This window comes from Crocuta crocuta, unplaced genomic scaffold, assembly GCF_008692635.1.
Source record: "Crocuta crocuta isolate KB4526 unplaced genomic scaffold, BGI_CrCroc_1.0 scaffold153, whole genome shotgun sequence".
Classification (NCBI taxonomy): Eukaryota; Metazoa; Chordata; class Mammalia; order Carnivora; family Hyaenidae; genus Crocuta; species Crocuta crocuta.
In genome coordinates this window covers 895,931-919,231 of record NW_027529525.1, presented here as the reverse complement: position 1 = coordinate 919,231, position 23,301 = coordinate 895,931, and the positions used below count along the sequence as shown (strand labels likewise).

The window sequence follows — 23,301 nt, the reverse complement described above, 5'->3', positions numbered from 1 at the left end:
TGTTGTGGCCTGGCCCAGGAACCTAACTACCAACTATATTATCTGTATGAAACAGGGAAAGAGCATTTGACTGCACATATAATATCTGTAAGAAAAATGCATTCAGTGTTATAAGCCACTAACAAATTAACTCTTGAAATTCAATTACTTCCCAATTTGATGGCTGTCTGGTTATCTTAGTCTTCCATGGCTTGTCTCCCAAGCAGGGATGCAACTCAATGTGTTTAAAAAAGAGATTTTAGTTAATTTTATAGGAAGAATATTACACACTCAATGAAAGGCAACAATTATATTGTTAAAATATTGTGGGTACAAGATAAAGTGAAACTAAGTGAAAATTAGGACATTTCACTTTTGTTTTGCATGTATAACTTTGCCTCCCTCGACATTTTATTATGAAAAATTCCACAGAGAAAAATTATAAGAATTGGGAGGAGAATGCAGAAATAGTAGAGATCCTCAAGGTTTGTGCATATTACTTTGTCAGACATTTTAGGAACACTGCATTTCAGATTCCTGGTCCAGCTGGGAGCTCACAGACATCTTAGGAATGAAGAGGCCTCTTTTAACTCTTACAGATGGGGCCAGCATCATGTTTCTGAAGAGTCTTGGGACATAGAAATAACAACCAAAGAAGAGTTGTTTAAACATACAACAGTTGGGGCGCCTGGGTGGCTCAGTCTGTTAAGCTTCTGACTGTGGCTCAGGTTGATTTCGCGGTCTATGAGTTTGAGCCCCGCGTTGAGCTCTGTGCTGATAGCTGAGCCTGAAGCCTGCTTGGGATTCCGTGTCTCCCTTGCTTTTTGCCTCTCTCCTGCTTGTGCTCTCTCTCTCTCCCTCTCTCTCTCTCTCAAAAAATAAACATTAAAAATAATAAAAAATAAAAATAAAATTAAAAATACAACAGTTGTCATACGAATTAACACCATAAAAAACAGTAGTATGCAACTCTGCAAGATTTCTTTTTTTTTTTTATTGAGGTATAACTGACATATAACATTGTATTAGTTTCAGGTGTGCAATATAATGATTTGGTGTTTGATTACAATGCAAACTGACTTCTCTTTTAGAAGAACAGATGTATTTTTACAACTGTGCTGTTTTGCTAAAACAATTAAAATAATAACACAAAATCAAAAATTAACATATTAGAGATATTTAAGTGTACCTGGACCATGGCTATTTCGTTAGTGACGAGACCATAACGGATAACGATATTACATTCTTTAATATCCAGACCTTCTTCTGCCACTGTGGTAGCGATAAGCAGATTTATTTTTCCAGTGCGGAATTTACTAATGACTTCTTTTTGTTCATTCTGTAGAAACATTGTAATAAATTAAACTTTGTGATGCTAAACACATTATAATCTTCTAATTAGCAGAAGAAATAATAAATTGCAACTGGTCAGTGCAAATCAAAGGATTAGCTCATACACGGATACACTGCCATCTGTTTTTGGCATTGAACAAAGACATGATGGTAAGACAACATTTGATTTCCAATCTGGGATTACCACACAATAACAAAAATATTTCCATCAACCATTCTGGAAGTGGGAAGACCATCATTTTTTGCCAAGGAAATAAACTGATCAGTGACTTGGGAGAGAGGAAAAAGGAGATACTTTCAGTTGAGGAGAGGATAGAGCAATGAGAAACTACAGTGGGCTTTGCTCCTGACTACATTAACTTCAGAATGTTTAATATTCAGAAAATAAGATGCAGTGACCCTTTTAAAGATTGTTGAATTTTGAGCCACAGAGAAAATAATACAATCGACCCCACATTTGGTCACTTGAAGAGTCACTCAAGCATGAAACCTATGGAATATTTCTGGAAGGATATGTGAGAAACTGAAAACACTGGCTGCCTCTGGGGAAGGAGCCAGAAGATTGGAGAGCAGTGGTGTGCCCTGAGAGACGTGACTATATAATCTATTCAAAGAGAAGATTAGATAGAAATGAAATAATAACTTATTGAAAACACAATTTTAAAACTACACTTAAATGAAAAAACTCTGAATTTTGAAACTTAATAAAAGGAAATAGGGGCTCATGGGTGGCTCAATCAGCTAAACATCAGACTCTTGATTTCAGTTCAGGTCATGATCTCACAGTCTATGAGTTCAAGCCCCATGTCAGGCTCTCTGTCTCTGTCTCTCTCTCTCTCTCAGGCCCTCCCCCATCTCAAAAATAGATAAATAAATTTTAAAAAGGAGAGAGAATAAAACATGCATTCTGGCCCTTGCATAGGAGGAGCAGGTGAACATAAACACAGCTCCATATGGCCAGTATGGTTTTACTCTCGCAACTACTCTTATCAAAGCTGTTGGTCCAGTCAGTCTAGCCTCTGGTGCACATGTATGTTGTCTTTTATCCCCGAACATTAAACAAAAATAAACATGTTAGACGAGACTGTGTTCTCCTATCCCCTTCCTTCTCTTCTTAGAGGCAGTGTGTGTCTTTATTTTACTCCTAAATTCTAAAGAATTGTGCAGAAAAGCCCCGCCCAGTCTTCTCTGATACTTTCTCCCTCTGGCACTCAGGTCCACTGATAAAGGCATACGTCTAATTGGGTTTTAGCAGATATGTGTGGTACTCAAAAGAGTACTTTAATAATGAGACTTTCAGACACAGCATCAGACCCTCAAATAGTAGATGCCAACTCTTTCTCCCAAAGAATAAGTCCAACTCTGTTCACAAGGTGAGGATGTGGGATGTAAGGAAGGCAATTTTGGTAGGTAGCCCTCAAATGTGAAATGGCTAAGGAACAAAAAGTAGCTGGATAACATACTTTCCTTTTGTACCTCACCTCTTTTCAAAGAGGAGCTGAGGCCACATATACCCAAAGTCATAATACTAAAGCTAATATAATAGAAACTCAAAAACAGGAGTGGAAGGATATAGATATATTAGTTGTAAGGATTAACACAGAGGCTGAGAGAGTGAACTTGAGTTTTGCTTGTGAGCTTCCTGAAAGGCAGGGCAAAAGGGAAATAATTTAACAAAACTAGCTCTTGTCACAAAGGAGGAAGTAAGCTCCTTCCCCAAGGAAAACAGTTTTTTCTTTTTCTGGCATAAATGTCAGAGGCAACTTTAACTGAGTACATGTAGTAAGTATATTGAGAATTATCATATAAAATTTCAAGAACTATTATTTTTCAGCAAACAGTAAAATATTTAATTTGCTCCATTGTACTGAATGATGATGACCATAGCAGAATTGAAGTGTCCCTTTGTCCCTCAAGTCTCAAAGTCGATATGACTTCAGAAATGTTAAAATATTTTACTCTTAACAATCCAGGCTTGTAATGTCTACATGTGCCTCTTTTCTCTCCCATGGATTTTTACTGTGCACATGATAAGTAGCATAATGAAATGAAAACAAAACAAAACAAATCTTTAAAAGGAAAAGAAAATCGCTCATAGTCCCAAATCTCTTAACACACGAAATGTCTTAATTTTTCCAAGTTGCCTTACAGATCTCATCCTATGCAAACATATTCTACATTTTTCTAATTATAATGCACATACTTTGGTGGGGATTTGATTCTTCCACTTGATATGATATTGTAACCATTTTTGCATTTTGTTACTAAGTTTAAATGTCAATCATTTTTGCAAAGGAAACTCAATTTTGAAAATTGCTCCGAGTATGTGAAAAACGTGACTCCTAACACAATGTTCAGCTTATCAAATGTCACAGATTAGATTGCTATTAAACTCCCATTTTTATTTTAAGGACAAGTGTTCCATTCCGTAAAATTATTTGTGGGGTGGCAAGAGAACTGATGGAAAAAAAAAAGACTACAATGAATCTGGGAAGAGTAATAACAACATGAGGAAAATGTTTTCACCTGTGTCATGGGCTTGAACTCACTGCTGTGTCCAGCTCCGATGAGATGATGCGCTTTGACTCCTACTTCGGCAAATTTTTTATTTTCAGTAATCCACTGGGAAAGGGCATATGCACTCTGTCGTGTTTTTGTGAAAATTATTCCTCGGGCCGATTCCTCAGTCCTTGTGTATTGCTCCATTATGGTGTTTCTCAATTTGGTCAGCTTCTCATTTTCATGTTTTGGGTTTTCAGCCAGCGTTTTCAAGGTTCCATTGTTTTCTTTAGGAAATAATTAGTTTGAATTGTAAAACATGTGAATAACCACACTGGGAGATTTTATGTAATGAGATACTGAGATACGTAGTTGACCTACAGTTAATCTTGCGCTATATCTAATAATCAGGCTAGCTAGATAAATAAATGTATTGCAGTCTTGACGACAATAAAACCAGGTGGCTGAATGACTGATGGTGATTATGCAATTAATGGCAAGTTGGAACCCATCGATTAGAAAGAGCCCTAATGTAAGTGGGATTTCTTCTTTCAAAATGAAAGATTATTTTAAGAGGGCCTTTTGGAGGGTGCCTGGGTGGCTTAGTTGGTGAAGCGTCTGACTCTGGGTTTCAGCTCTTGTCATGATCTTGAGGTTTGCAGGACCCAGCCCCATGTCGGGCTCTACACTGGCAGCACAGAGCTTGCTTGGTATCCTCTGTCTCTCTTACTCTCTCTCAAAATAATAAATAAATAAACATTTTTTAAAGAGCCTTTTTGGGGAGCTTTTGAGAAGCAGTGAGCTCATGCCAAAGAGGCAAATGCATGAGCATACACAGTAAACGTCACATTGATTCTTACCTAAAAATAGCCCCATGAGAAATGTATCTGTCTTATCAACTCTCAAAGGTTTGATGTCATCATCCTCCTCTTCATCACCATCATTGTTCCCCTCCTCACCACTTTCATCACTATCATCTTCTAGGATCACAAACTTCTTTTCTTTCTCATCATTATAGAAAGCTTCAAGGTGATTATAGGCATCAATCGTTCGAATTGTATCATTAATTTGTAGGGCCTCATTGTACTTCCTCAAATGCTCTGCGCAAACACGGTCTTTGCGATTTCCTTCTCTTGCAGCTATGAAAGAACATGTGATGTGAAGTGAAATAATGGTAAAAGCACACCCCTAAAATTGTGCTGTAAACTTGAATATGTCTACGATACTTGTTTTTGAAACGGGCAAGTTAAGGCTCAAAATACACCTTGAGCTCTTAACGTTTTTGAACCCCTAGACTGGCTACCAGAGCTCTGTTATCAGCAATTACACTTATCTGATCCTTGCTGACTCAGAAGAACGGCATGGAAAACATTTCAGTTCAGTTTGCATTTGGAGACAGAAATGCTAATATTTATCTTACTATGTTAAACATACAATAAGTGAAAGACTGGAAATAAAGAGAAAATGGATGGATTGGAGCTTCTTTCCATCTGTAGGTAAGAAATTAGAACATGTACATCCCTGTACTACTTCAAACAGAGAAATTCCATCTGATATTCTATTTACTTTCAGTTTGCTTGAGATTATATGATAGATCATCTGAAATCCTGGCATAAACATGGAAGTGTTAGGTCAAAAACCCAATTACCTTTTTTTTCCATTTGAATGGTCCATTGCTCATAGGGCTGAGTTCCAAAATCTGCCATTGGACACATTTCACAAAAACTTTGAATCTTGGTCATTATTTCTAAAAGTTTATCTTTAAATGGATCCTAAAAATAAATTATACACTTATTCTTACATACTTATGTTGTTAAATAACATTACCTTTGTTAAAATAATTTCCATGTTATAATAAATTTGGTTCATACTCCTTGTTTAGACAAATTAACAAGTTAATCTCTGACTACTTCCTTGCACATTTACTTTTTATCAGAAATCCACCCTTAAGCCACACACACACCAACATCATGTACCCCCACTGGAATTCCCATTTTAAAAGTTTTACAAATATAAAACTAACGAATAATAAGAAACTTGAATGCCAACAGTATTTTAAAATATATAAGTTAAAGCAATACCCCAATTATTTAGAGACTGTGATGTAATTTAAGAAACATTCCCTTTTGAAGAACTGGTTTCAGTATTATTTCTAGCAAAATAAAAAGTTAAGAGACACTTGCGATGAGCACTGGGTGATGCATGGAATTGTTGAATCATTATATTGTACACCTGAAACTACTATAACACTGTATGTTAACTAAGTAGAGGGTTTTTTTTTTTTTCATTTTAGAAAGAGAGAGAGAGAGAGAGACAGAGACAGAGAGAGAGAGAGAGAATCTTCACAGAGCCTGATGCAGGTCTCGATCCCAAGACCCCAGGATCAGAACCTGAGCCAAAATCAAGAGTTGGGCACTAACTCACTGAACTATACAGGTGGCCCTCTAACAAATTTCATAAACAGTTAAGAGAGTTGAGCAAACACAAAAACAATCCCACAAGAGTGCAAACTAAATGATTTCCTTTAAATAAAGTTAAAAATGAGTCAAAACCAATCTTGGTGTTAGAAGTCAGGATATTAGTTATCTCCTTGGGGGACAGGTGACTGGAAGGAGAAAAAGGTTTCTTTTGGGTGCTGAAAACGTTCTGTCTACATTTTGATTATACAGATGTGTTCACCTTATAATAATTCAGCAATCTGTACACTTACAAATTTGTACTTTTCTATATGTCTGTTATACTTCAATAAAAAGCATACCTAAATTAAGTAAGTTAAAAAGTAAGATGGCAGCTTCTTTTAAAAATATATCATGAGGATGTTGTGGGGTTTTTAAAAAAACATGATTTTGAGTAGAAACATGCATTTAAATTTACTAAGTAAAATGGAATAAGCAACAAAAAATGAAAGAAAATAAATTATATTGAAATGTTCTAGGTCAGGTGGAATAGACAGTAGTCTTCTTCAGAATTTTCACAACAATTGATCTATAGAGATCAGTCACTAACACTGATTTAGTGCCTAGTATATTTAAAATACAATATTGTCCATTATATATATTGTAATTTAATCCTAACATCCTATGAGGTAGATTTTCAATGACTACATTTATTACAAAGTACATAGAGCTAAAACTTATCATGTTTTTTATATTTTACAAATGAATGGTCATAACGTCCAAACCAACTCAGCTCGTTTTTATAATCAGTGAAAATACTCATTTCAAAAGCACCATTAAAGTAAATATTTTACTTCTTTACTACTGTGTCAGTGTTTTCTTAAGAAAGAATTCCCATTATCATTACCAACCGTAATTTGGTAGCAACAAAATTCCTTTGTGAAATGTCTGAAAACCAGTCCTGGAATTCATCACGAAAGGTAAAAGAATAAAATGAACTATAGTAACCTTTCTAATTTACCTATACAACCCTCTCTACCCTCACCTCCATCACTTTTCTTCATATAAACTGGAAAACTAAAAGAAGAATGGAACAGAGAATTCACAGCAGTACTTTACTGTCTAATAACAAAAAAGAAAACTGTAAGTTATTTTGCTAAAAATTTAAGATAATATTCTTCAGATGGTTTGTATAAAATAATCTTTGCATCTTTCAGTTGAGTATGGTATTATAAATCTAAAAAATATAAAACTTTAAGCAACATACTTCTCTGGTGTCATCTGCGATTGCAAACTTTTTGCATGGCTCTTTTATTTGGCCTTTGAGTTGACTTATATTTTCTTTCACAGTTTTAATGGTACATGCATCAAGATTGGCACATATCTGAAAAAGAGATTTTTTTCAATGTTCAAATATTTAGTTTTCCTTTTCAATTGATTTCAATATAGAATTATCTTTCATATAGTAAATAAATACCATGGCTTGCTAAATACAGCATTTTAATATTGCTTTACTGTGGATCTGATTAACCAGTACATTTATCTTGACAGACTAAAAAGAAGCTTCTAAATTAATTGGTGGATAATTCCAGAAAAGAAGTGTATTTATTTTCTTTCTTAAATTCCATTTGCCATCTGGAAAAACTGATATGGAAACAGTATAGTAAATAAAAAAGATCAGCAAAGAACGGTTATAAGATAACCATATTATAGGAGATATTTTAAAGGTCATCCTAACATCCTTGGATCAGATTACTACCCTCTTCTGCTCATAAAAAGGACAATGTAAAGCTAGGAGCAGCTGAAGCCTGGATGTGCCTGAAATCTAGACTGATGTTAGTTTTTAATCCCATAATAAACTGTATTTTGGAACCAATAATTATGCCTCTGTCTGTTCTACATAATTTTTATGGAATCCAACTTAAAGTAAGGGAATTAAAATATAAATGCAATTGCTTTAGTGCCAACATACTTCCTGGGTTTCTCTGAATTCATTCAACACTTGAAATCAACAATAGTGCTTTATGTGATGTTACCATGTAGGGGCAGCTGACAAGTAGTACAATTTCAAAAAAAGATTCTCATATCCCCTTTTTCCCATTTAATTTGAATTATTCAGAATCTGAGAATCACAGGGAACAAAAAGGCACAGAAGAAAATACGCAATTTTTAAACTCATGGAGTATTATGAAAATTAGAAATTCACCCAGATGCCTCTTTTATTCTATAGTTTTTGTTTTAAAATGTTTATTTATTTATTCTTTGAGAGAGATAGACTGTACACTTCTATATCAAATGGATCATTAAGTTTAACAATAAGAGTAGATATTTAAAATAAGGTATTTCATTTGCCTCAAGTTTTCATTTATTCTATCTGCACTCCATAATTTTTGTGATATTTCTCTGTGCCATAATAATTTATTAAGGCATCTTACTATTTTGCATAAGGTTGGATATATTTATTTTAACTAAAGCATACTGAATTCACTTAATCAATGAGCATGAAATACCTTCTGTTATGTACTCCATGGCATTTGGACCTAATCTTACTCAAAAAGCCCAAGAAGCACTGGCATTTGCTTTAGGTTTTTGTTGTTGTTGTTATTGCTGTCGTCGTTGTTATACATAAAATTAATGGCTTACTTTTAAAATATGTTCTTTGGCTTCAGCTTGCCTTTTGGCTCCTCCAACACCGGGTGAAGCTGTCAGTCCTAGTATCTGAGGTAGGGGAATCACCGGTTTGTATTCTTTCTTGAGTTTATTGTTTTTCAACTTCTGTTTCAAATAACGCCTCATGATGTTATTATAGACAGCTTCTTTGTTGGTGTGATGGCATTCATCAATAACGATGAGGGAAAAGTCTTAAAAGAAAATCCGAGTGGTTCATTTGTCCATACCAGCAAGGTATAGTAAAAAAAAAAAAGTACCTTTAAGTTAGTAAACTGAGCTAACACGGTGGTCTTTTCTTGAGCAGGATTTTGGCACAGACCTCTTTTTAAGAGGGCAATCTGACTATGTCAGTCACCTGTACATCCAGAAGTCCATGTATATTAATCATGAAATTATTCCTGTTACATGTTGTCCCTATTTGATAGATTAGTTTCAAAAAGTGTATAAAGGCACAAAGTGTTATGGGATAGAATTCAATCCTGCATATATTCTCCCAAATTAATTCAGGATTATACTTTTGTTCTTTAATAAAACATTTAATTTTAAGTGGTGAGGGCTTGTTTATGTCAAATGAAAACCATATCATTTAAACAGAATAATTATGCCTTGTTTTAACATTGAACTTAATTATTATCATTATTATGATAAGTATATATACTTCTTTCCCTTTCTCTCACTTTCTCTTGCCATCGCCCACAAAATAGAAAGGACTATGTCTTATTCTATGGAAAAGATAGCAGCTCTAACAATATCCACTAGCTTATGAATATAACTTGTTGGAACCTAGAAATAAAAAGTAAATAGAAAGCTCAGTGAGTGTTTGATTTAGTAACGTATCCTTGTGTATATAAAATGATCAATTAAAAATATATCTAAATCTTTGTATGTTTCCCCAAGAAAGTAGAAGAGTAAAATGAAAACTTAAGCAATGAAAGACAATCTAAATCAGAGATAATCTTTTAAATCAGCATTTTGAAGATTATTTAACAAATATAGCCTCTGTTACTATCATCAATATTACTACAAATTCTTTTTCCGAAACATAAACACTTCAACCAACCTGACAACTGGACACCATCATCTTCTCCTATTTCTGAGTTTAAAAGGGAGTTTTCAAGGATCTGGGCTGTACTGATGATAACATCATAGGTTTTGACAACTTCTGGAAATGATATTTTCAATTGGGTATCACCACTTAATCCAATAGTATGATACCATTTCTTCAAAAATGGTTCAAACTCTTTGCGGAAGAGCTGTTCAACTAGTGGTACCTTTAAAAATGCCAAAATTAGAAAGAGAGAGAGAGAGAGAGAGCATGGTCAAAGCAAAAGGAGTATTGATCAAAGGCCCGCTAATGTGTCAAGCATTATCAGAGGTATTTAGATTATCAGGTAATTAAGCATAACAACCTATCCAGTTTGTCAGTAAGCACTTATTGAATGCCTATCAAGTGTAGACTTTGTATCTGAGACACAAAATGTTTAAGATATGGCTGACAACTTTGAGGAACAGTCTAACTAAGCACATAGACTAAGACTAAACAACAAAAAAGCACAAATTATTAAAACATAGTGTAATAATTCTCTCATAGAAATGCAGACAAAGTGACAACAAAGAGGCAGAAGCAAATGACTGCTCAAAAGAAAAGTTCAGAAGGCATTTTAATCTAGTAGGGCACAGGTTGGTGACAAGATACATGAAAACCAAGACTGGAAAAGAAATAAATTTTGAATTCATAGATCAGGGCCAGGCTATAAAGGGTTGTGAGCACCACACAGAATGTTTTAAATTTAGTATAGTTTGTAGGACCTTATGAGTTGTTTTTAGTGTTGATTTATTCCTGTTGTTTGTTTTGGGATAAGGCCAGAGACAATTGCCTAAAAAACTGAAGGGAGCAGAAAACCAAAACTGAGGAGGAGAGACATTGCTTAGGAAAGCAAATGTGTGGTGAAGGCATAGACTGCTAAAATGACTTTGGTGGCTGAGAAAGAGCAAAAGAGCAAACAGGCTTGGCAAAATAAGTGGAAATCTTTCAGAATTGACTGACATTGTTGAGTGGGAGTATGCTAGCATTGAGGTTACTCAACGTAATTGGCAACTCACAGTATCTTTGCATTCACTAGCAGGTGAACTTGTCAGTCTTTATGAAGACACTGACCTGCAAGACCATCTGGAGATCAGAATATGGAACCCAGTGATACCATGGAGAATGTGAATGTCAACACCTAGGATAAAGACATTCCGCACCACCCCACCCCTGACCCATGGCCAGCAGAGACTCTTTGCAGGCAAGGAGCTGGAAGATGGCTACAACATCCAGAAAGTGTCAACCCTGTATCTGGTCCTCTGTCTAAGGGGTGGCTATTAATTCTCCAGTCTTGTATTCACACTGCCCAATGATGGCATTACTCTGCAGTATAGCCATTTGCCCCAGTTTAAGTTTAGAAATTACTAGTTTCAGTAACAGCCGAACCTGTTGAAAGATTTTTTGCATGGCAGTTAAAAAAAAAAAAAAAAAAAAAGAGGCCTTTCAGCTGGTTCTCATATGTCATAGCATCTGCTGAGGGTAGCTGAGTTGATACCTAAATGTTACACACTACCAGTCATTCAGAATACCTAGATCAGGGGAAAGGAATAACCAGGCCATCTTTAAGGTTATATCCTAGGAGAATGTATACCATGGAAGCCTAGGGATGTACAGTGCGGCAAATAGGGAGCTGGCAGGAAGAGTTTCAAGGGCAAGTATCAAAGAATAAGCACTATATTCCTCATAATGTAATTACCAGATAATGTGATCAATGGTTATCTTTCTATTGGTCTGCGGAACATGTGTGATTCATATTTTTACTTGAGGCGAGTCCCACTTATGTGTAAAATGAGGACTGGCCAATACCCCTGGCTGAGAAAAGTGTACCAAGAACGTTGCCTTGTATCATTATTTAGTAGAAATGATGAAGTTGTCCAAGAGTCAATGTGGAGGGGGAAGGGGTTAAAATGGAATCTGTGAATTTTAAGAAAACAGTGTGGATCTAAAATCAAAACCCAAATTTGGTAAGAGGGAGAAAAGAACACAAGGTGAAAAGACTAAGATAAGAAACTTTCCATTAGTGTTTTGGTTTTTGTTTATGTCAAAGTAAAAATCTCTGGTCTAGCTGCACAGAATCACTTGAGAGATTTGGAAAATGCAGAGTCCTGGGCCCAACCAAAGAACTACTGAATCTAGGTGCCGTCTCTGGGGACAAAACCTTGAAACCTGAACTTATATGAAGCCTCAACTGACAGTAAGGCTTTACAGTTTGAGAACCACAGCTCTTCTCTCACTCACACAAACTCATTTCTCATACATTTCTCTAGAACTATTCTTTTCATTCTACTTATATGACACAGCAGAAAAAATCTGAGGAAGTGAGAAATTTTCTGAAGAAGAGAATGGAAATTAAGCTTAGTGGAAGGAGATAGCAAGATCCAGAGGAAAGAAAGTCAGCTCTGAAAACTACTCCAGCCATTTGCTTTATTAAGTGACCTGTGGCAAGTTACTGAACCATCTGAATCATCTCAATTTCCACAGTAATAAAATAAGGATAACGTTAACCTATGGTAGAGTTGTTGTGAAAATTAAATGAAATAGAGGCTGTCATTTTTTGGGTACTCATAACTCATAAAACTTCCCTGATATCTTGCTAATCTTTTTATTCTAGCCATAGAGTGAAAAAAGAAGGCCAGCTGGCTTCGGAAGATAAGGATTCAAGTTTCAGCTCTGCTACTTATTGGCAGGATGATCCTTGACTGACCAATTAAAGCCTCAGAGCCTCAGTTTTCTGATGGGTCAAATGAGGATAATCAGGGCTACCTCATAGAGTACCTGTGCGGATTTAATGAAGAATGATAAAAATAATTAATATTGTATCACCAAGTGCAAAACAATATTAATTATTATATTGTTAATCCACGTCTCTAATTTCTTAGAATGTAGATTCCTGAGGACAGCGTCTGCTTTTGATTTGTCTTTAAACACCCCCATACTGCTTAATGATTTAAGAATCTCTGTACCATGGGGTGACAAAGCGACCTGGGGTTCTGCCCATAAAATATGAGTCAAGAACTTCCAAAGAAGCAGCATCTTCTGGTCTAGAGAACAAAAATAAGTTTTCCCAGGAGGTAGCAGGTGTTGGAAATCCCGATACTCACTCTGGGTGGCGTTGACTTCCTACTGAAGGACACAGAGAAAGCCAGATGCAAGTCTGACATGGCTAATTGGGAGGTGTGTGGTCCTCTTGGAGCCTTTTCCTGAGATGTGACAGAGTGCCTGCCAAGACTAATCAAACCCAACTGCTACCCACTTCTGCTGAATCATATGGGGCTGTATTATAGCATCTGAAGGAACCTGGGATTTATCTCTCGTGATGTTGAAGCCCTAGATAGGAAATAGAAAGTCTGGGAACACAGGTGGTGTTTTCATTTCTCCCTGCATTTGAAGGCGATAACTTTGGAAAGCATGGAGGCAGGGAGATGAAAGTAAATGGTGTTAGAGGGGACAGGATTTCTCTTTACCAGATCAAGGGTGATAATACCATCTATTAGGTCAAATATGAAACTAAGGTTATGTGACATAGGGAACCAGAGATTTCCTGATTTAATCAGAAAGAGCTGAAGCTCACGAGCCTTTAAAATGGAAAGAAACGGGATAATAAAGCAAACACTTACGACATATATGGAAGAACTAGTGGAGGGATTTCTAGTAATTCTTAAGGAAAAACAAGAGAGAAGCAGATGATGAATTAGACTTATGTCCTTAAATGTCTACACAACAGTGCAATGAGTATGAATATTAATGAGGATAACTTAATATTCAAACATGGCTGTAAATGTGGATTCATAAGAATCACCTAGTTCCATGAGATGAACACTTTGTGATGAGCATACAGCACTGAGAGGAAGAGTCACTATAAGAAGAAGGTACATGCGATGCATACAAAAAGCTGAGACCTGCAATGATCAGTCACCATGCGTAAGATGAAGAAACAAATGTTAAGTATTCGCATTTCGGCTCAAAAACTTAACTGTACAAAAATAACTTAAAAGAATTCTAGTCTAACAGATTTTTGGACAAAAAGAAACTGAGGCTTTTAGTTTATGGCAAACTCCAGATGAGTCTGTGGGTGCCGGCACCGGTGATAAAGGCAAACCTGGCCATGGGCCTCATGGCTCACTGATGATAAGACCATATCTATAGTATTTTGCCCAACTGTGGACACTGTATTTTAAGAAGTCTCAAAAAGGATGGGCACTCAGGATGATGAATAATCTGGAAACCATGTTATATGAAAAAGAGTTAAAGGAACTAGGAATATTTGTCCCAGGGAACAAAAAGAAAAATGACAGAGGAGTCACGCTGCTGCCTTCTCTATGTGAAGGGCAGTCGTGAGGTAGGAGAATTAATACTCTATAATCACAGAGGAAAAGAACTCCAAGCAATGAGTGTGGATTCCAGAGAAACAAATTTCCTTAGGGCTTTCCTTATGAGTCAGTTATTCAAAGAATGGAGCAAGTTATCTTATTAAAAGGGGGACTTTATGGATATTCCAGCTTACTCAGCAGCGGTGAGAGAACCTCCCTGCAATGGATAAGAGCTGGATCTTGAAGTCCTCTTTCAGCTCTAATAGTTTATGACCCAGTGGCTTGATAAGAAAAGGGAATAAAAAATGTACCCTAGGTGTTGAGGCTTCATGCTTTGGAGGAGGTGGTGTAACTAACAAAGAGACAGTTAAAGAGGGAAGGAGAGCCTTTAGGGAGTGAGATGGTAAGGCTAGGTTTGAGGACATCAAACTGAAGAATATTCAAATGGTATTAAAAACTCCAGCTGAAGGGGGCGCCTGGGTGGCTTAGTCGGTTAAGCGTCCGACTTTTGCTTGGGTCATGATCTCGCGGTTCGTGGGTTCGAGCCCCGCGTCGGGCTCTGTGCTGACTGCCAGCTCAGAGCCTGGAGCCTATTTCAGAGTCTGTGTCTCCCTCTCTCTCTGACCCTCCCCTGCTCATGCTGTCTCTCTCTCTCTCAGAAATAAAATAAAAATAAAAAATAAAAATAAAAAAAACAAAACGTTTAAAAAAAAAAAAAAAAACAAAAAAAACTCCAGCTGAAGTATCTTCAAATCCAGTCAACTCTGTTTTTTTCCTCCAAACCTGGTACTTAAGACCCTGTTCAACTGGTAAAGGAGTTCCATTTACCTAGTTACGGAGGTGAGAAATAGGGAGGGGAGGAAAAACTAATATTTACTGAGTCATTACTAGGCTTTAGACAGATTATCTAATTTAAACGTCACAGCAACTGTATAGGGAACTATTATTTTGTCCACTTTACAGATGAGGAAACTAACGTGAGAGAAGTTAGGAATTTGTCCAAGTCAAACTACTGGTAGGTAGAAGTAGTAGTCAAAGCTAGATCCCTTTTATACCAAAAGGTAATGTCCTTAATAAAGAGACTACATGAAAAGCTATGGACAAATAAATTCTAGTGCTTCACGACTGTCACAAGAGAAATAAAACTATTCTAATAGCAGTCATTCAAGTATAAGAAAGAAGTCTTTTGATTTAGTAGATCTATACAGAATGCATTTGGAACTACATGATAGAAATTACTCAGATCACAGATTCTGAGTATGTTTCTTTAGTACTGAAAAGCAGGTTGCAACTAAAACTTTAAGCATAATAGAAATCCAAAAATACAGGAAAGCTGTATAGTCTATTGCTATATTTTTGGTAAGGGTCATGATGAAAATCTAGTTATTGTAAGTAATAGAGAAAAGACCACTTTGGCCATGGAAATGTAATGTATACTCAATTTTACTCTGTAAAAGTAAAAATTAATCTGCCCAATATGCAAATTTATAAATTAATAAACTCATTTTTCTGAATAAGGCTCAAAAAACTTGATTTTGTTTTACAGTGAAGGAGACTTAAACCTGTTTATGAAGATTTGTCTTTATTTTTTATTTTTTTAAAAGTTTTATTTATTTCTGAGAGAGAGACAGAGAGACAGAGAGAGACAGCATGAGCAGGGGAGGGTCAGAGACAGAGAGACAGAATCTGAAATGGGCTCCAGGCTCTGAGCTAGCTGTCAGCACTGAGCCCCTCACGGGGCTCGAAGCCACGAACAGCAAGATCATGACCTAAGATGAAGTCAGATGCTTAACCAACTGAGCCACCTAGGCGCTCCTAGATTGGTCTTTAAATATCCTAAGACAGAAAGTACTAGAGGAAAACATCAGTTACATTTCTAGTAACACCTCTGTATAATTTTTGAAAGTTATTTTCCTTTTTAACTCGATTTAGATCAGCCAAATATTCACTTAGTTTTCTCTTTCTCTTCACATAAATTATATATATATTCTGGATAAGGAGGATTTACCACCGTTAACAACAGTTAATGAGACTTCAAAGACAATATTTGATCCTAGATTTCAGTAATAATTTGAGGTCATTCATGTCCACATACAGTGATAACTTAAATTAGTGCCAGTCAACCTTAAAGAATATCTGGGTAAATGTGTTCTTTTTTTTTTTTTAATATTTTTTTAATGTATTTCTAGGAGAGAGAGAGAGAGACAGCATGAGCAGGGGAGGGTCAGAGAGAGAGGGAGATACAGACTCTGAAATAGGCTCCAGGCTCTGAGCTGGCAGTCAGCACAGAGCCCGACGCAGGGCTCGAACCTATGAACTGCGAGATCATGACCTAAGCAAAAGTCGGACGCTTAACCGACTAAGCCACCCAGGCACCCCTGAGTAAATGTGTTCTTAATCCTAAATAACAGCTATTTGATCTATGCTCGGGTATTATGAAAAAAAATCATTTTAAAAGCTAATAACTTAGATATTACATTTAACCATAAAAGCAAAGATTTAAAATAAAATATTACTATTAATTACATTAAATCCATGTGATCTATTGTTATATATGTCATTTTACAAATGCATCAGAATAATAAAGTGAAAATAAACATGGTTGCATTATGTGTCATTTGAATACCTTATTGACAAGGACTATAACTTTTCCAGGTTCGGCTGCTTTTTTCTTCTTGTCCAAGTGATCCTTGGCAATGTAAACAGCCACTCTGGTTTTCCCACTCCCTGTAGGGAGGCATATAATGATATTTTTCCCCTCCAAGGCAGGTTGGGCAACTTCCATTTGGTAGGGCCTAAGATGCAGTTCTGGCTCAGGGGATGCTCTTTCTGCCACATCCTCTTCATCTGAAGGAAATTAAAAGGTAGAAAAATAAGGGAACGGGCAATAAAACAACTGAGGCTAGGAAGTCTAAAACCGAACATGGGCTTCATGTGGTTTGAATTCCTTTTCATGTGTGGTCCGAACCAATCCATTTTTCTATTTTTCCATGTCAAATGGGTGTCAGCTCTCCGTTGGCTTTTGCAGGGTACAACCAGGCACTCCATCATGGAAGTGGCCTGGGGGTGGAGGTCCCGAGGTAGGGAATTAACAGGAAGGAGGACAGAGAGGGGAGGCCATAGGGGAGAGTCTTTTCACAGAGGGGGCAAAGCCAGGGGAAACTGCAGAAAGGGCTGTGGTACAGGATTGGCAGTGATGGTTCTTAATGCGTCAGACTTTCCAATTCTTTGTTGAGCCCTGATGTCCCACTTGTTTCTTTTTAGATTTCTACCTATGAATCAAGAGAAATTAGGATAGCAGGAGTCATTAGTTCTCTCTGTTCTGTATCTGCCCCACTCCAGCCCTTACCTTTAACTGCTGTAAGATGATATTACAACTAATGCTACTTTCCTTCATTTGAAAAACTTTATCTGACAACCAAATACCCAAAAGCCTGTCTGTCTGTCTATCTATCATCCATCTATCTTAAAACTCTAAAATGGCAAAAAAAAAAAAAAAAATCCTATTTTTGCCATGTGAGGTAGCTACCTTAAACAAGGGTGATTGGGAAAAGCTCCCCCCACGCAATCCTTTAATTGCTAGGTTGTCTTTAAAAGATGAAAAATAAATTTAACAAAAAATTGTGATCCATTTTGGCATTTAGTTTTGAATTGTGGTCTTTATCACTTCCTTATATGTATTCTCCACATACTCATATTTTCCTGAAACTCAAAATGCAACATATTAAAAATATTTCCAAATAATATAGATTTCTTTTAAAATTCTGATAAAATACTAATATACATTATTTTTTAAACATTAGAATAAAATCATTATAATATATCTTGGTTTAAACATGTTTTGTTTAAAAGTGACCATTTTTATCTATATTAGCCAGGGGAAGAAGATCTAAAAATGTATAACCTATCATGTGGAATGCAGCAAAATACATATTAAATCAATTTAAAAGCCTCTTATGCTTTATATAATCATAAGAAAAAATGAAATGACAGTGCTTAGTACTTCATGACACATGAAGTGTTCTTTCTCTTATCAATGATTGCAGTAAAACTAAACTAACATAATCCCATTAACTTCACAAAAGTTGCTGATGGTTCCATTTCAGCAACTGGATGATTCTATTTAAATGGGTTTTAACTTGTTGTGATAGTACTATCTGCACAGGTAGGAAAATTCACACCAAATATCACTTAGTAAGAGTCATCTACTAACCTGGCAGGAAATTTGTCTCCTATATGGATGAGTAAACAAAGATGCAATACATTTAAGTTATCATTGGATCATCTGTCAATTCATTTAATACGATATTCAGGAAAAACTCATTTAAGATCACCAGCATTTGAAAATATACACTTACAAGTTTGCACTCTACGCTTGTTTTGAACTCTACAGCAATCATAATGATTCATCTTCTATTACATTTATGTAAGGTTCAAATTTATTTACGAATATCATTACTTCCCTGCTAAGTGACTTTTATAGATTATCAAAATCCTAACATTCTACCTACATTACCATTATTTAATTTTCAAAAGAGCAAGAATATTTGCAAAGGAAGATGTATTTTAAATTGCGTTTAACATCAAGATCCAGTTATTCACTTTGGCTAAATTGATATTTAATTTAGGAAATTCACTAAAAAGATGTTAACAAATTCTCTTTGTTTAATTTTTAAAAATTTTTAAAAGTAATAAAATTCTGCTTCCCTTGCAATAGTTAAATGTACTTCTTTAAATAATCATTTTCCCTTTTTATTTTTCATGCTTCCTACTATATCCTTGGGTAACACAAATCAATAAGAAAAACTTGGAGCAATTTTCTGTTTTTTTCCCAAGTAATCTAAAACTAAGTCAAATGAGTACAACATCAATACCACTTATGCATAGTAGGTATTTATTATATTGAAAAATATAAGATGAGTTAGGAAGTTAAAAGCACTATCATGTTCAAGATTTGATTCTAGAACCAAAGTCATGATGATTCTCTGCTACTTAACCTTGTCATGTACCACTAGTTCATTGTGCAGTAAATATTTACTAAGTGGCTATTATATGCCACGCAGCCCCAGGAATATAGCCCTTGTCTTCAAGGACTTCAGAGTCTAAACCACTATACTGCAGCCACTAACAATTAGACTATTGGGCTATTAGACAGATATCTATCTCTATTAGCTTCCATACTTTTGAGTCAAGTCTAGGGAACTTGATGGGTAGCCCCAAGTTTAAAAGAGAAGCACATGAGTGAATATGGAAAAAATCAGAGTTGGATTCATTGTGAGAACTGCATCCAAAGAAGAGCTGGGTGAGTGCTAAATATTCAGGCTGATTCTTGCCTTATCACATCCTCTGACACAGGGATGGAAGAATTTATCCACATAAGCAATGAAAAGAGAATTTTCTCTTCTCTGTCACCAGAAGGAGAGAAGGGGGCTGGTGTCGATGAGCCAGGAGCCAATTTCCTTTATAAAAGAAATGTTTGGTTTTTTGTTTGTTTGTTTGTTTGTTTTGTTTGTTTCTTTCTGGTTTGCTTTGAAAAGCAAAATCAATTAAATGCAATAATGAACGTGGTATTCAAAATACGCACAAGCTTTGAATAACACTGTGCCCTTCCTGTACAACAAATATTGATTGAAGACCTTGAAGTTATACTATGCCATATAAATGGTCAAAAATAAAATCAAATGGGACTTAAATAATAACATTTTATTGGAACTACACCATGTGGCACATTTCATTCTCACATTGATTTTGACAGCTGAGTTATTCTTGGAGAGAAAAGGTCTGTCACTGCATGTGTTTGAAATCGACAAAGTATTCCTTTACCTATAGTATGTAACCACGGAAAAATACGCCATTCCAGTTGGACAAATATTAATAGGTATTACCTCGAAATAGTAAGGAAACACTTTCTACATATCAGGCCAATGCACATTGCCAAAAATATTGCCACTTTGTGAGATGCACTGTATCTCTCTAAAAATAAGAAACAGAAAAACAAAAAAGCCTTCCCTAGCATAATTAGAATATTTAAACCTTAGAATCATTATTAATCATGTTTTCCTATGATGAAATACTTCCACAAAGAAACATAATGTTAAGGTATTGGGTGACATCCATGATCCTTGTGTCCCATTACGTCACTGTTGAAGGTGGACAAAGGACACATGAAACAGAGTCCGTTTGCTGTCAACCTCAAAGTTTAAGAATATAATCCTAAATGTTGTAGTGCTTTTCAGAAATTCAATACATGTTTACCTATTTGCAATTTATCTAAAGCTTTTTTTGAAGTGATTTCTATTTCAGTCTATACGGTGCACCTGAGGGAAAGAAATTTCATAATTTTATAATAAATTCAGAATTTCACTACCCACTATGCGAAACAATTCTTTATTTCTAAGCACTGACCCCATCTAGAACTTCAATGGGTGCCCTCTGAAAATGTGTTTGTCTTCAAATGTATTTGCCTTTGAAAATGTATTTGCTTTTTAAAAGTAGGTTGCGTTCAGATTTATCATGTCTTTCATGCCACATTGAGGACTGAAAATCAGCAAATAGTTACATTTGCTAACAGCTCTAAATCAACAAAATGCCCAGCACATAGGGCATGCCCATTAAATATTTATTGAATGAATGAATATTGTTGAAAAGCTCTCACTTAAACAAACAAAAATTAGGATGCGGTCCAGAAGCTTAAAACAACCATAAAGATGTTAAATATTAGCTAGAGCATAGTTTGAGTCCTAACAGCAATAACATTTAATAGAAATGTTAATTATTAAATCTAACAATTGTTTGTATAGCAAGTATAGAAAATTCAAATACAATCCACAGAACTAAGAATAGGGCAATAACTTAATAAACACTGCCTGCAGTGAACAGAAAATGACTTAACCCTTTAAAAGCTTGGAAAGCTTTTAGAGCAGATGACCATTTTCATGTAAATGATTTTGTCCCTTTAGGGCTATTCTAGCTAAATTTCTATAATTCTTCTGAAAATGCATGGTAAACTGAAATACACAATATTTTCCAAGTGTTTTCTACAACTCAATCACCGAACAAATGAATATAAAAGTAATTTGTGTTTCTGAATTTGCCAATTTCCTACTGATTCTTAGCTGGCCACATTGCAAAGCATTTTTTGTTTGTTTATAATTTGTTCATTTTAATTGTGAAATATTTCAAATACCAGATGAATATAGAGTGGCGTATAACAAATATCCAAGGATCCATCACCTATTCTTAGAAACCGTTACCATTTTAGTTCAGTAGTAATCGCTGGAATTGCACATTCAAACAACAGAAAGAAGCGATATGAATTTGACCAGACTGACAACATTTAGGCAATCTGATAACAGGAAGTATTGCTGAAGTGTGGGATTGAGAAGAAGCACTCTCATTTATCGCTGGAAGGATATCCAACTAATAAAGAGAGCAATTAGGGAAACACCTAATGAAGTTCTCAGTTAGTGACAAAAGTGTTTCTGCAAACTCTACTTCTATGCCAGAGATATTTAGACAAATTGAAACTCTCTTCCTTACATGCGTAATTTTTAGTTTTTCATTTTAAAAGAACTCTTGTTATCTGCAGTTAATCTACAGCCGTCATCAACTAATTGACAGCATTAATTTATTTATTTTTAAAGTATTTTAATTTAAGAAAAAAGTAAGGTTTGGAACACATGTACCAAACTGAATCCATAATTTAAACGCAGTCAAATTAGCTGAAGCAGATAGCATAAATAAAAGAGATGACATGATTCTATGGAATGTGGCATATGCGTATTCTCATCGACACCAAAAAGATAAGTCCTGGATCAAAAATTAGAGAGCTTGATTCTAAGACTTTTATAAGTTGTACTTTGAAAGAAAGTGAATGGCAAAGTTCCAAAACTATTTCAACTGGAGAAAAGAATTGCCTTAATTGCATAAGTACATTAGGGAGGGTATGAACAGCCCCCATGCTTTCCACTATATGGCGTCTTATTTCACACTTTTTAAGGTTTACACAACAGTTAGGCAGTACCTGAATCCCTTCCCATGGTGCCTGAATCACTGCCCATGTTGCTGTTATGTCCAAGACTTTCATCTAAGCAGCTGACACTTCCTTCTGCCAAACTTGTGTCTGATTCTGCAAAGGAAAACATTTTAAAATATTTTAAAAATATTTCTGAGAATAAACGTATTTTAACTGCACACCTCTACAGCACACAGTACATACAGTTCAATGCAAGTGGAAAAGGCACACCCAGACAATTATGAATAAAAGGTAAGAGTTCCTGGCAAGCAACATTTAAAAACTCTGCTACGGATGAGCAGCTGCTGGGTAGTGAATCAAACACATGTACCTACTTGAAGTACCATATATCCAATTCAAGAGCGAATACCAATTTGTAAACATTTGTGACTTTTGTTGTCCCCCATGTGTAAATTTTGTGCAAGAAAAGATCTAGGCTTGATAGTGGCAATGAAACAAAAAGTACTATACATAAACCACTGAGTTGTTTCTACATAATACGGTAGGGAATTAATAAAGTATAAAGAATTAATAAACGACATAGTTCTGTTGATTGGTTACAAAAAGAACAGTTCAGCAATAAACATGACTTTAAAACCTCAAAAAGAATTTGCTCAAAAAGAGTATCATTAAAGCCTGGCACTGTGGTTGTAAAGAAAGCTTATGTGAGGCTGGAAATAAATGTTTTCCTTTACTACAATTAAACTAAGCTTCTTTCAAAAAGTTACAGTGAAGATGAAGGGCAAGAGCGTTCCCTTAACTTGTTAATCCCAATTTTTGGTGTTCAGTACTCCGTATCAGTTCCTTTGGAAAAATCTTTTTTTTCCCCTCTAGGGAAGACTTCCCTCTTTACAGTTTATTGCCAAGGATTTATGCCATCTTATCCACAGGAATCAGAACTATTGCTAAGCTGGTAAAAGTAAATGAAAGATGGCAGCAAACGTCAGCCCTGGAATCAGGACTTGTAAAATTTGCTGTTGAGGCTGCTCTCAG

The 23,301-nt window shown here is 35.6% G+C and overlaps 1 protein-coding gene across 1 annotated transcript in view; it reads right to left on the bottom strand.

The window, feature by feature from the left end:
• IFIH1 (interferon induced with helicase C domain 1) overlaps nucleotides 1-23,301 on the bottom strand; it is a 53,577-nt gene that overhangs the window by 7,038 nt on the left and 23,238 nt on the right. Inside the window, exons 4-12 of the mRNA XM_077760988.1 lie at nucleotides 22,318-22,422; nucleotides 16,921-17,141; nucleotides 9,958-10,168; nucleotides 8,871-9,088; nucleotides 7,495-7,611; nucleotides 5,480-5,603; nucleotides 4,692-4,970; nucleotides 3,859-4,118; nucleotides 1,169-1,318 (exon numbers count right to left, since the gene is read on the bottom strand). Of these exons, the coding sequence (XP_077617114.1) occupies nucleotides 1,169-1,318; nucleotides 3,859-4,118; nucleotides 4,692-4,970; nucleotides 5,480-5,603; nucleotides 7,495-7,611; nucleotides 8,871-9,088; nucleotides 9,958-10,168; nucleotides 16,921-17,141; nucleotides 22,318-22,422 (1,685 nt within the window). The remainder of the gene's footprint in view (nucleotides 1-1,168; nucleotides 1,319-3,858; nucleotides 4,119-4,691; nucleotides 4,971-5,479; nucleotides 5,604-7,494; nucleotides 7,612-8,870; nucleotides 9,089-9,957; nucleotides 10,169-16,920; nucleotides 17,142-22,317; nucleotides 22,423-23,301) is intronic.